We start from the raw sequence: 13225 nt of genomic DNA on the forward strand, positions 1-13225 counted from the left end.
TACCAATTAATTCTGTTGAATTTTCTATGTGATATAAAATGTTGTGATTAATCTACCCATTTTTTTCTTTTAAAATACGTATAAATGTTTCCCCTTATCACATTAGCTAGAGTTTTCAGAATTATTTTTAATCATGGATGTGAGAATATACACCATTGTCTTATTCCTAAATGTAACAGGGACATAGTGCAGGTGAGGTAACTAGGTATTATCGTGTATGTCAATTTTGAATCATAAGAAGGGCTGTCTGAAGAGCTGAATTAAATGTTATTCTGAGGCTATGTCAGGAAGCAATGGTATGACTAATTATCAATAGCTACCATATTTTTGTGAGGAGGTGATTGTGGGACATGGATTAATAATATTGATAGATTTTCCAACATTTAGCTTTACTTGATATGTAACTTCTATTTTGATTGCCTTTCTGATCTAAGAGTTACCAAGACAAAATATCTAATTTACAGGTTGAAACTGCCCCCCTCTGCCCTTTCGTTAGAGAGACAGCTTCTCTCTTTGTTGCCCAGGCTGGAGTGCAATCATAGCTCACTGCAGCCTCAAATTCCTGGGCTCAAGTGATTCTCCCGCCTCAGCCTCCTGAGGAGCTGGGACTATAGACATGTGCCACCACATCTAGCTATGTAGACATGGGGTCCCACTATCTTACCCAGACTGGTTTCAAAATCCTGGGCTCAAGTGATCCTCCTACCTCAGCCTCCTAAGGTGCTAGGATTATAGGCATAAGCCACTATGCCTGGTAGGTACCCTCTTTTTGTAGTTCATATTTAATTTAATTGCATCATGGTTGAACAATGTTTGAAATTTTATTGAAATGTTTTTCGAGTTAATTTCTGCAAATTGTCTACATGTATATGTAAAGGATATGCATTCTGTTTTGGGAGGTAAAACTATATATCTTATAAACCAAACTTCTAAGATATTTAAATATTTTTATAGCCATAATTATTTTTTGTTCAATTAGTCATGAAATTCTCTGGGAAAAGCATAATTTCTGTAATGATAGTTTTGTCAAATTCTTCTTTCTTTTATAATAGTATTCGCTAATATTGGTACATTGTTTTCTGTTGTATAGATATTCATATTTTTAATCTCTTTTGATAGATTATTTTAGTAAAAATATTCTGTCTAGATCAGTTGAATGTTTTTACTAGCTTTTGCCTGGTATACACTTTTCATATATTTTTATTTTGAAGTTTTCTATGTTATTTTATTATAGGCATAGGCCCCTCACTTACAAATATAAAAGATGAGATACAGAATTGAAAAGATGAGACTTATATGATTGACATCATCACCAAAAACAGTTGACATCCAAAATTGAATCAGTTTTGAACTTAGAATTCCAAACAAGAAACTTGCTATAATATTTGAAAAAAATTCACCCACGATGTATCGAGCTATAAGAAAGGGGAGTAAATAAGAAGTAGTTAATAGAACTTGCCCTTAATTTTAATTGATATTCTGGGTTAATTTTCCTTTTTGTCATTATCTTTAAAATTAGCTAATTGCCACAATGAACATGAGAGTGCAGATATCCCTGTGACATATTGATTTCAATTCCTTTGGATATATACCCAGAAGTAGGATTACTGGATCATACGGTAGAGTTCTACTTTTAGTTTTTTGAGGAACTTCCACATAGTTTTCCATAATAGCTGTACTAATTTACATTCCCACCAACAGTGTACCAGAGTTTCCTTTTCTCTGCATCTTACTAACACTTCTCTTTTACCTTTTTGATAAAAGACATTCTAACAGATGTGAAGCAATATCTCATATGGTTTTCATTTGCTTTTCCCTAATGATTAGTGAGGCTGAACATTTCTTAATGTACCTGTTGACTGCCGGGTGCTGTAGCTCATGACTACAATCCCAGCACTTATAATCCCTCGGGAGGCTGAGGTGGGCAGATCATTTGAGGCCAGGAGTTTGAGACCAACCTGGCCAACATGGCGAAATCCCATCTTCATTAAAAATACAAAAATTAGCTGGGTGTGGTGCCACATGCCTGTAATCCCAGCTACTTGGGAGGCTGAGGCATGAGAACAGCTTGAACCCGGGAGGTGGAGGTTGTAGTGAGCCGAGATCACACCACTGCACTCCAGCCTGGGCAACAGAGCAAGACTCTGTCTCGGAGGAAAAAAAAAAAAAAAAAAAAGCACCTGTTGACCATTTGTATGTCTTCTTTTGATGTCTATCTGTTCTTAGCCTATTTTTTAAATTGGATTATTTATGTCCCATATATGGGGTCAACCTAAGTGTCCATCAATGAATGAATAAAGAAAATATGGTATACATACACAGTGAAATAGTATTCATCCTTAAAAAAGAAGGAAGTCTTGTTATTCACAACAAGATGGACGAACCTAGAGGACATTATGCTAAGTGAAGTAAGACAGGCACAGAAAGAAAAATACCGCATGATCTTACTTACATGTAGAAACTAAAAAAGTTGAACTTTCAGAAATAGAGAGTAGAATAATTATTACCAGAGGCTGGGGATGTAGGGAGGAAGAGAATAGGGAACTGTTGATTATGAAGTGCAAAGTTTCCAAGAGAAAGCAGTACTAAGTTTTCAGATCTATTCCACAGCAAAGTGACTATAGTCAATAATAATATATTGGTATTTCAAAATAACTAAGAGAGTAAATTTCAAATCTCTCGTCATAAAAAATTATAGTTAAATGAGGTGATGTTAATTAGCTTGATTCAATCATTCTACATTGTATACATATATCAAAGCCTCACATTGTACCCCGCAAATGTATACATTATGATTTGTCCACTAAAACTAATATTAATAAAAATAGCTCATTGCCTTTGGGGTAGATGGACAATATTTTCTTGTTTCTGTGTTGAAAGAGTTTCTTTTCAACTGCTAAAAGCCACACTTAAAATTTGGTCAGTTTAGTTTAAGAGCTCCTTTCGGTCTCCATTGAGGAATTTATTCAGTGCCTTTAATGTGTCAAACATGTAACAGATTTTAGAGATATATGAAGGAACAAGTGGGAAGTCCCTAAACTCATAGAAGTGATAATCTAGATCGAATGTAATACATACAGGAACTACAGAAAGAGGAACGTCTCTAGGCCTCAATTGGGTGAATCTCCTGCATTATGTTGGCCTGCCAAAGTGACTGATGGCTTCCTTCTTTTTCGGCATTTCATATGTTTTACCTTTTCACCCTGATAAACAATGTTGCAATGTATATTTCTGTACATACATTTTTCTCTCTTGGGCTTCTCTGAGTACTTTTTAGGTTCCAAAAGTAAAATTAATGCGCCAAAATATATTTGCTTTTTGGTGTTGTTACTTTTATGTTTTGCCTAATTACTTTCCACAGAGCAATGTCATGATGCCCTTCCCAGGAAAACAGGGAGTCAGAGGAAAACAGGGAGTCGGAGGCCATCATAGGCTCATTTTCTGGAACTACACATGCCTCCAGGCCACATGAGCTCTAGGCACAGAGCTGGTCATGGCAATAGTTTTGAGTCCAGCATCTCCTGTCACTGAAATATAGGATGGAGGCCAACTCTAGTGGCAGAAGCATACAGGAATCTGGAGTTAGAAGACCCCAGTTTGAAAGCTGTTTTTTCCTTTAAGAAAGGAAAATACATTTTAATAAGTAACATATTTGCTGACTAGATTTGTTAAGACAGGAAAAGTCTCAAAGCAAAGCCATTACTGCTTATACTGTTTTAAAATTTCTAGCACTCAAATTGGAAAGAGTAAGAACTCTGAGTGAAATAATCTTTCTTAATTTTTCCCTATTATAAAATACGTGCTAACTTCAAAGATTAGTAACACTGTTTAAATAATTACAGAAGTTATAAAAACAATGGTTACTCTGAAAATTATTGATTCACAATGTCAAATGAAATAGCAGTAAAGCTTATTAAGCATCTTTATTTCTTAAAGAAAATTTGTATTTCAAAGGTGTTGAAGTTCAGAGAAAGTCCTAATGTCTAAGAAAGTAAGTTCATCGTTCTCTTTCTCCTGCAGCAGAGTTTTTATTGTTGCAGTTATTACTTTTATTATTTTACAGTGATTACTTACAGTTTTTCTTCTTCTGAAACATAAAAAAATAAAGTTCCATTCCATTGATTATTATCAAAATTACAAGGCAAGCTCTGTGGAGGCAATGGGACTTTGCCTATTGTGTGTATGGTTAAATCCTCAGGTCCTAGAATAGAAATTCTCACATAGTACATATTAATAAATCATTGTTGAATCAGTGAATGAATGAACTTCCATTCTTCCTTTTCCTTTCCCTTCTCCCAAAGAGCACCAAAAAAGTTCCCCTGATTAGCCTGTAGATGTTATTTCTGATATAAGTTTCCCTGAAATTCCGTGGTCAGTATATAATATCTTAAATAAAGCCTGGTAGAACACTGAACCAGGTTTAGTAGGTGAACATGGATCCTCCCCAATGGCATGCAAGATTGTACTTCTTTAAGGTTTTTTAGTTCCCCCAAGGGTGGCCCTTGAGTTTTTAAAATGCTTCTGAATATAGAAATGTCTTTGTTGCTCAACTTAGTCAACTGCAGGAAGGTCATAGCTATAGGAGGTTTTAGGGTGAGCACTCTCTGAGTGCCATATTGCGTCACCTCCCTTTGCACCCTGGATTTTAGTAGAGGTTGTGTTTATGGTTGTTTGGCTTTCACACACATCACAGATGGTGAATTGGAAGTACCTAAAGACAATGTACCTTTCTGAGCTAATCTGAGGTTCCAGGTTCACCACAGATGCTCCAACCTTCCGTGTTCTAGGCAAACTAACACCATACACAGAGCTTCACCCATCTGTTGCCCACAAGCCTCAAAGGCTGAAAGTAAATATCTCCTATGCCCAATTAGGGTAACTGTCCACCACCTGGATCAGCTCCTTTGAGGAAGGGGTGAGAGGAGTGGTGGTCCTCAGGATGATTCTTCTTGGGAAAGAATATTCTTCACTTCTGAGTTTTAGGATAAGGCAGGAATAGGAAAGAATAGAGGTATACAGGGTCCCTAGTTGCACAACAATGAAGCACTCTCTAGGGGCAGGGAAAACAATTACAGCTAAAAATCTCCTCTTCCTGAATAGTAGGAGAGGTAATTTAAGATATTCTTCATTGCTGAGGGGAGGCGGGGAGTAGAAGAAGCCCACCGCAGCAGAGTGAATTGTTTGATACCATACAGATCAATGGATTAGAATATGTTGTGGAGGCACCTCTTAAGCACACCTTTTCAACAGGAATGGAGGTAGTGGCAGAATGAGACAATGCTGCATAAGACCTTAGAACAAAGAAGACACCCAGTGCGTAGAATAGTATGTCGTCAGTTTATCAAGGAGACTATAATCATTGCTTTTCCAAAACCAGTGCAAGTGCACCACAATAAAAAGCTAAATAAATTCTTAGTAATATTATGAAAATGCTTTGATTTCATAAACACCCTGAAAAGATCCTATGAACCCCTCTCCTCCACTAGCCAGGGATTCAGACTCAACTTTGAAAATGACTTTTCTAGGAGGAAGATACAGGGCTTTGACCAGAGAAGAGCACATAAGATGCTTCTAGGGATGCTGGTAACATGAAATGTCTTCTCCTGATTAATAGTTATATAGCTGTATACTTTATAATCACTATTATATTATACATATGTCATTTATTTTATACACACACATACACATGATAAAGGGGAGAAAAGTACTTATGGTTTAGGGCTATCTGAAAGCGGTAAATGAAACAGCTCATGGGCACTTTGCAATCCCTCTGCTTATAAGCACTATTCTCTGACCCTGTAGATGGCTAATAATGCATACTTCCTCCCTTATTTGACAGCTTTTTATGTTGCCTGCATGAGATATAGTCCCAGGGCAAACGGAAGAGAAGCTGCCTCCTCTCACTACTAGTGGATGCACTATTTGGTTTATCTTCCAAGCTCATCTTCAGCACACAAAAAAGAACATCTCTCATTCTGGTTGTCTGGCATTCTGGTTCATCCCAGGCCTCTCCCATAAGCATCTTCATGAAGAGTCTCAACCCAGTCTCACAACAAATATGTAACTAACATTAAATAAGTAATGGGTAATAGTGCTTTGTAAAGAGTAAGTCACTAAACCAATACTCACTATTACATTCTTACAAATATAACTTATGGTAGGATATTACAAAATACACATCAGCTTTCAGAAAATACAGGATTCTGATGTTAAGAAAAAAACATTAAAAAAAAAAGATCCTTACCTATAGTATGGTTCCTTCTACTTTGTAGTCCTTTGTCAAAATCCATAATACTAGTAAATATAATTAACGATATAACAGAGGTCATCAGACTTTCTCCATTAATTAAACTGATGAGGCTTCTAGAAAGCCCTACATATGTTGAGGGGGAAAGATGTTTTATAAAGTGAGAAAAACATTAAATATTAAATTTTAAAGAATAAAATTTTCTTAGCAACTATAAGGATGGTCTTAGCTATGGATTTACTGCAAGTTAAGTTTAGACCATCATAATTGGCACTAAATTAATTAGGGTCCATTATGTTTACGTAAGTGAGATAATTAAAGTTCTCATTACTTGCTTCAAAGTACAGAGGAAAATATGAAATTTATTATTTTTAATTCAGTGAGTTGTTCTATATAAATACATGCATGATAAATCAGATATATTTAAGGCAAGACAGAAAATGATGATTGAGGAATAAAATAAAGTTACAAACCAAAGCTTTATAACATAACATAAGTATTAAGGCAATTGTTCACATAATCCAGCTAGGCTTAGAGATTATCTGACTTTCTCATTCATTCTTCCCAATGGTTTTAGAAATCAGTCTCCATGAATGGAGAGTTCCTGATATTATGCACTTCCATCCAAATTTTCCTCTATTTATGATGGCATTCTAAGTTGAAATGTCTATCAGTTGTCCTTTTCCTCTGCCCTTAAATGTGCATGTAGTGGTAAAGCTACAACTTTGAGCATCTATCGTGATTTTCTAAAACTCATAGGAGGAAATGTTATTATACAGTAAAAGTCCTTTCTGTGAATCAACCAGTCTATAACCGCAATCACAACCTAACTACAATCAGTATGCTGATAGAAGAGCGGAAACACCAAGGCTATTCCTGTGTGGCTCGATTGCCTTGGCCATCCCATACTTCACCTCTGCCTGTATCTAAGCCCTTCGCTGTAAGACTGGGCAGTGTTTCTCACCAAAAAGATCTAGTTTGTTTCGTTATGAGACTCAATGAGAGCAGAAAAGTTCTGCCTCCTCTCTGACTCCTGCCACCGCCACGGCAGCATTCCTCTGTAGGAATATAAGAGATACATGAAGGAAACGTAGATCTTCCCAATTGAGGCCATCCTGGATCACTTAGCACCCTCAGTGTCCACCAGCTGATGATAGATTCCTTAGTGAACCTAGCAAGATCAGCAGGACCCAGCCCATATCATCAGAACTGCTGGATTCATGAGAAATAATAAATAATTGTTGTTTTAAGCCACCACATTTGGAGTTGTTTATTACTCAGCAAAACCTAACTGATATTATTGTATAAATGGAACTATGGCAAAATGTAAATATTCAGAAATACAGAGTAGATAATATAAGGGCATAGGAGGAGTCAAAGGACCATGAGAAGTTCAAGCCAATGTGAATGTACTTATGTATTCTGACAGTCTTGGGCAAATTTTTCATATATATATATGAAAAAATATATGTATGTGCACATACACACGCACACACACATACACATATATACGTCTTTCTAAATCTTATAAATCGTGTTTTGTAAATTCAGGAACAATGCTGCCAAGAAGAAATTACTTTTAAAAATGTCTTCTGGAAAGATACAGGGGGGAGAGAAACAAAATTCTGAAAGTAATGGCAAGATGGACAAAATTTATGAAAATAACCTTGCAAGGTACTCTGAGTAAATTCAATTCAATTGTGGCAGGGTAGAAAATCAGTGGAATACTAGATTACAAGATAAGAAAGTTAGACAAGAATGAAATCAGCTCTCAGGTATCATAAGAGTCTCTCAAATATAGAGGAGAAAAGGGTTGGCATTGACAGTCACAAGGAGGCAGGGATGTGGGCTGAGAGTGTGGGGAGGAAGACAAGAATTCAGGGTTGGGTGGTGGATGTTGGTATCTTCTTCTAAAGTGTCATCTCACTCTCTTAATGTCCTTTGTCTTGAAGGCTCAGTTCTCATTTATTCATATATTTACACTTGATGTATCTCCCCTACTCTATTTCTACTTGCCTCAGATAGCTATTTCCCCTTTAACTGGTTGCAAAGTGAAATTAAAATTGAAAAGATTGTGCGTGTTGTGTGTGTGCAAATGCATGCATGTGTGTGCCATATTAATATTCTATTTTAAAGCAATTTTTCTAGTTCTCATTATTAAAAAGTGATGAAAAGAGACAATAAAATTATTGTTTTTCTTGCATGAGGCTTTTTTTGTTTTTGTTTTTCTGGGCTAAATTGAGTTGGTATTTTACTTTTAAATATAGACTGATTTTTCTTAAAATAGTATACACTCAAAACACTGTATGACTGATGATTTTACCAGTTTTTGACTTTTTAGGCTTTCAGTCTTGATGATGACAATGATGCCAAAGGCAAAATACTTTTTAAATGGAATTGTCCTAATGATTCTTTACAAAGGAAAAGAAATATTGGGCAACAGAAATGTCACGACAGTGTATATGCAATATTGTAATGTCCCAGAATTATTCTGTTGGCTCAAGGTAGAAGTACGCATAAAGTCAAGGATTCTAAATGAATTCCCTCCCTCATTGCACAATTGGGTATAATACTTTTTTTGACACTAAATAAGCCCATCACTGGCATTTCTTCTGCACTAAGCATGACCTCCAAAATCTCTGCTTAATCCCCAACCCCCAATCCCTCACTACCTGACTTCTCATACTAGAAAGCTACCAAAAACAAAAGATCTTAAAACAAATGCAAGTTCATTATGAAATATGATATTATAAATATAGAAAAAGAGAGCAATATACCTACCAAGGTCTCTTACAGCAGCTGCAGTTAGCATGGGATCCGAACTCACAAGGATAGCTGAAAATAGTAACCATGGGGTGGGCTTCAAATGTAATTTATTTACAGCTGCCAGATACCAAAGAACTAAGATATAATTAACCAAAAAGCCGGGAATTGTAATTAAAAGTATCTGCAAAGAAATTTACAATTAGAAAAATCAGACTGCTTTTGTAGTCCCTTTTAAGAAGAAGATAATCAGGATTATTGGAGATACAGAATCAACCAACACCAATAGTACCCACCAGCAGACACAGGAGTGGGGCCATCTAGCTCACTCTGCTTCAGCTGACTTCTACTTGACCAAAGATGCAGGAGATGGCTTGGTAGAGCTCAGCTGAGACAACCCAAACCCCTTTTATGTCTTGTTCTTTTTGATTTCATCTTTTTGTCATTTGTCTGAACTCCACGTGTCTGCGTTTGGTTTAAAAGTATAAATTATTCTAATAAATTATTTGCTTCTAATGCAGTTTAGGTAATGGCCTGTATTTATAAAACTGTTTTGATTACTTTGAAAGAAATGTACACCCTACTTATGATTTGGAGTGTTTTCTCTTGAGGTCTTTCCCTGATACAGTTCAAATCTTGCATGTTAAAAAATTTCTTATGGTTTTTGAATTAGAGTTTAGCTGCTTCTGTGTTTTCTTCTCTGCTTTTACTCTCTTAGATATGAATGTGGGAAGCTTTAGAACATAGGTATTTAAAACATGACTTTTCTTAACAATTTCCTTTTACTGGAGCTAATACACTTTCTTATAGCACTCTTGTAGTATTTCAGAGTTAATATTATATCTGGTATGAAGTTATGCGAGTCTGAGTCTCAGAATTACTGTTTTCTTTCATAATTTTTCCCCTGGGTCTTTGATATGCCAGACTATTGCCAAGATATGATTTATTCACTAAATTATGAAGCTGAATTTATTACTCCCATGCCCTTTTATTTCTTCTTTGTTCCCTATTTTGGAAAAAAATATTCTAAAAATTTGAACATAGATAATATGTGGTTCATGAATGAATGACATTACCAAAAAAGAAAGCTTACCTGCCAAAATAACTTTTGAAGCATGTATGTATCCATGTCAAATGCAGTAGTAAAGAAAATTACTGGTGCAAATATACAAAAAAGTAAGTCTGGACTCATCCATTGTATGGCGTTTGCGTATCTTTGGACCTAATATTATACAAATATATCATCTTCTCATTTACTCATCACTATTAGAATAGAATACATGCTAGGCACTCCTAAATCTAACAATAGAGAAAGACAATTTTTAAAAGACATATCACACAAAGGAGTAAGTGATCCTATCAAATTCTAGAAACTACAAATAATTGGCCATGGCTTATGTAGAAGATGTGTGTGGAAGAATAGAAGGGATAGAGACTGGAAAGTTAATGCAATTCATGCAATAACTAATTAACAATGTTTAACATGAGATATTTAGTTGAAATGTGTAAATCCTATTATAGGTATCCATTCAACATTCACTTATTAGGGAAACACTGAGTACCTACTGTGTTAGGTAATATCCTTGCATTTGGGAGATAATTCTCCATGCATCTCTTGTGTTGTCCATGGCTTATGAATACAGGCATTGATTGTTTTTCTTCCAGACTATCTTTTCATGAATGTTAGTATGGCTTAGAAGACAGAGCAAGTGTCTTCCTCCAGAGCAAATGACAGGTTTACTTTACAGTCCAGTGTAATAAAGATAATATCTCCCTCAGAGACATTTATTATATTTAAAGAACAAGTATAGGAAGTACATTGACATGGGTACTAAAGAATATGCAGCAGATTTTCAGGCAATCAAGATGAAGAAAGAAGTTTCAGGTAGGTGGATAATCAAGCACAAAATTCACAAAGGAGTAAGTGATTGTATCAAATTCTAAAAACTACAAATAACTGGCCATGGCTTATATAGAAGATGTGTGTGGAAGAATAGGCAAGGGAGCAAATGAGCTTACTACCCATTATAGAGGATTCAGGTTCTCTAAGCTTACATTTCTTCTTCTGTGGCCAGATATATAACCCAGTGTAGGTACAGATTTCACCTGGCCCTCTTTTCTTCTTTGGGATTATGGTTCAGGAAACAGGCACAAGAAAGTGTTAACTCTGGTTACTGCTATTGCTGTGGATAATAAAACCCTTTTTCTCTGGTCCAGGAGTCCCATGTCTTTTGCTGGGATCATGAAACTGGCAAGCTAGCTTATTAGCTGGCAAGTAGAGAAAAATCTTAGACACTTCATGGGCCTTGACATTGGTCTCTTCCTTTGAAGGAGTTGCTGACAAATAATAAAGCTTATAGAAGTACTTCAAATTGCATCTGTGTCAAAATCATATGATTATAAAACCTGTTTATGACATGTAAAGTAGTAAACTGCTTCTAGTTCTTACATGAATACATGTTTTGTATAATATTTTTAACATCATTGACTAAATTTGTTTGGGAAAGTCAATCATTTCAGACAAGTTCTCACATCCATTCTGATTGACTAGGGCAGACTGGCAAATTACGGCCCCTTGGCCAAATCTGCATGCTTAAGAGACTAGTTTCTCTTCTAACAGAAACCCTTTAAAACAGTCTTCATTGAGGAAATAGATTAGTTCAATATTACAATATTTTTGCTACTCAAGTCCTGCACCAGCAATACAAAGTCTTCCTGAGCTCCTATGTCATTAGCCATTTTTTTCCCAAGTTTTCTAAATCTGTTTAACATTCCTTGGCCACTAATACTTTCAGTAGCTGTATGTACTCAGTAGCTGTATGTACTCAGTAGTTGTATATACTCAGCTTTTGCAGATCTCAGCTAGATCTCAGCTTTTGCAGGCCTGGCTCCTTTTTCTACACACCTGATCTGATGCTATCCACATCACAATCATCTATCAACTGGCAGAACAGTGAGCAGATGAATAATTTCTGAACATTTTTAAATGGCATCTCAGCATTTATATGATTCTCAAATAAATAGCATAAAATACTCATTTACAATACACACCCGCAAAGATGTAAAGCTTAATACTTCAAAACCGCATCCAAGTAAAAATAACATCACAGGGAGAGGAATTGGAAAGTCTTTCAAGTGCAGGTTCAAAAATGCTGCAAAAAAACATGTTGTTAGTGAAAGGCAATGAGGTATCTCATTTATAGAACTTTAATGTGACAGGATTTCTTAAAATTGTGAACAATATCTTACAGTTTCACTACTTGTTTTCTTTTTTCATGAGTTTAAAATCATCCCTTACACTTAGCAGCACACAGAATTAGTGTAACTGTTAATCTACCGGGTTACTGTTTTACCTCTCCTATGATGTATCTCATTCTCATCTCCTTAGAAACTTAACAAACATTATTAGCAATTATTGTCTCTTGGGTTACTACTGAAATATTTATAGTAGTTTTATACGCATCATAAATCAGAGATTAATTTCTTTAGCAATCCTGCAATAAAAGGTTAATAAGTAAACTTTAACGTAATCTTCTGGTTCAGAACAATGAGAAACTAGCCCAATTTTAAAAACTAGTTGTGAAATAGTGGGTTTTGCTGCAACTGGTTCATTTTCCTCCTCTTTTCACTCATTCTGGCACAATCAGCACCATCGTCCTTCTTGTAAGGCCAAGCCTGAAAATGCAAAGCAGAGAGGCAGGACCAAAATTGAGGCGAATCCAGGAACCTGCCAATGGGTCTCTGGGTGCAGTCTCTGAAACTGGAGGATATCCGGAGAAAGGGCTCTCCAATGTGGAGATAACGGGGAAGCTCTTGGCATGGTTGGCTGTAGGTATGTGATACCGGAGCAGCAGGAGTCAAATAGGATATGCCGACTTTTAATTCAAGGAACCCTTTTCTGAAACACTTTACCACAGTGAAGGAAATAAGGAACTGTACTCTCAGAGATTTTGGGAAAAGATGCATGGGTCTTGGAAGATAATTACTCAAAATATGCAGGGAAGGAATACAAGTGAAGAGCGTTTTTCTTACAGAACATCATTTGTCGTATTTATTTGATCAAGACGTTGAAGATTTGTATCATAAGGATACAGTTTTAAGCACTAAGAAGAATAAGACATCGGTTTGAAAAGAGGAATATGAATTCTGCTAAAATTGAAGCAAGAACAAACATCAAATTTATGTTGACACTTGGGTGGAAGAAAGGTGACTTAA

General features: G+C 35.9%; 1 protein-coding gene across 1 annotated transcript in view; it reads right to left on the minus strand.

The window, feature by feature from the left end:
* The window catches only part of SLC9C1 (solute carrier family 9 member C1), a 165025-nt gene that overhangs the window by 96453 nt on the left and 55347 nt on the right, over positions 1–13225 (minus strand). The window contains 5 exon segments of the mRNA XM_025375446.1: positions 1254–1415; positions 6245–6373; positions 9029–9194; positions 10104–10232; positions 12062–12162. Coding sequence (XP_025231231.1) covers positions 1254–1415; positions 6245–6373; positions 9029–9194; positions 10104–10232; positions 12062–12162 — 687 coding nt within the window.

Source organism: Theropithecus gelada, chromosome 2 (genome assembly GCF_003255815.1).
Source record: "Theropithecus gelada isolate Dixy chromosome 2, Tgel_1.0, whole genome shotgun sequence".
Lineage (NCBI taxonomy): Eukaryota > Metazoa > Chordata > Mammalia > Primates > Cercopithecidae > Theropithecus > Theropithecus gelada.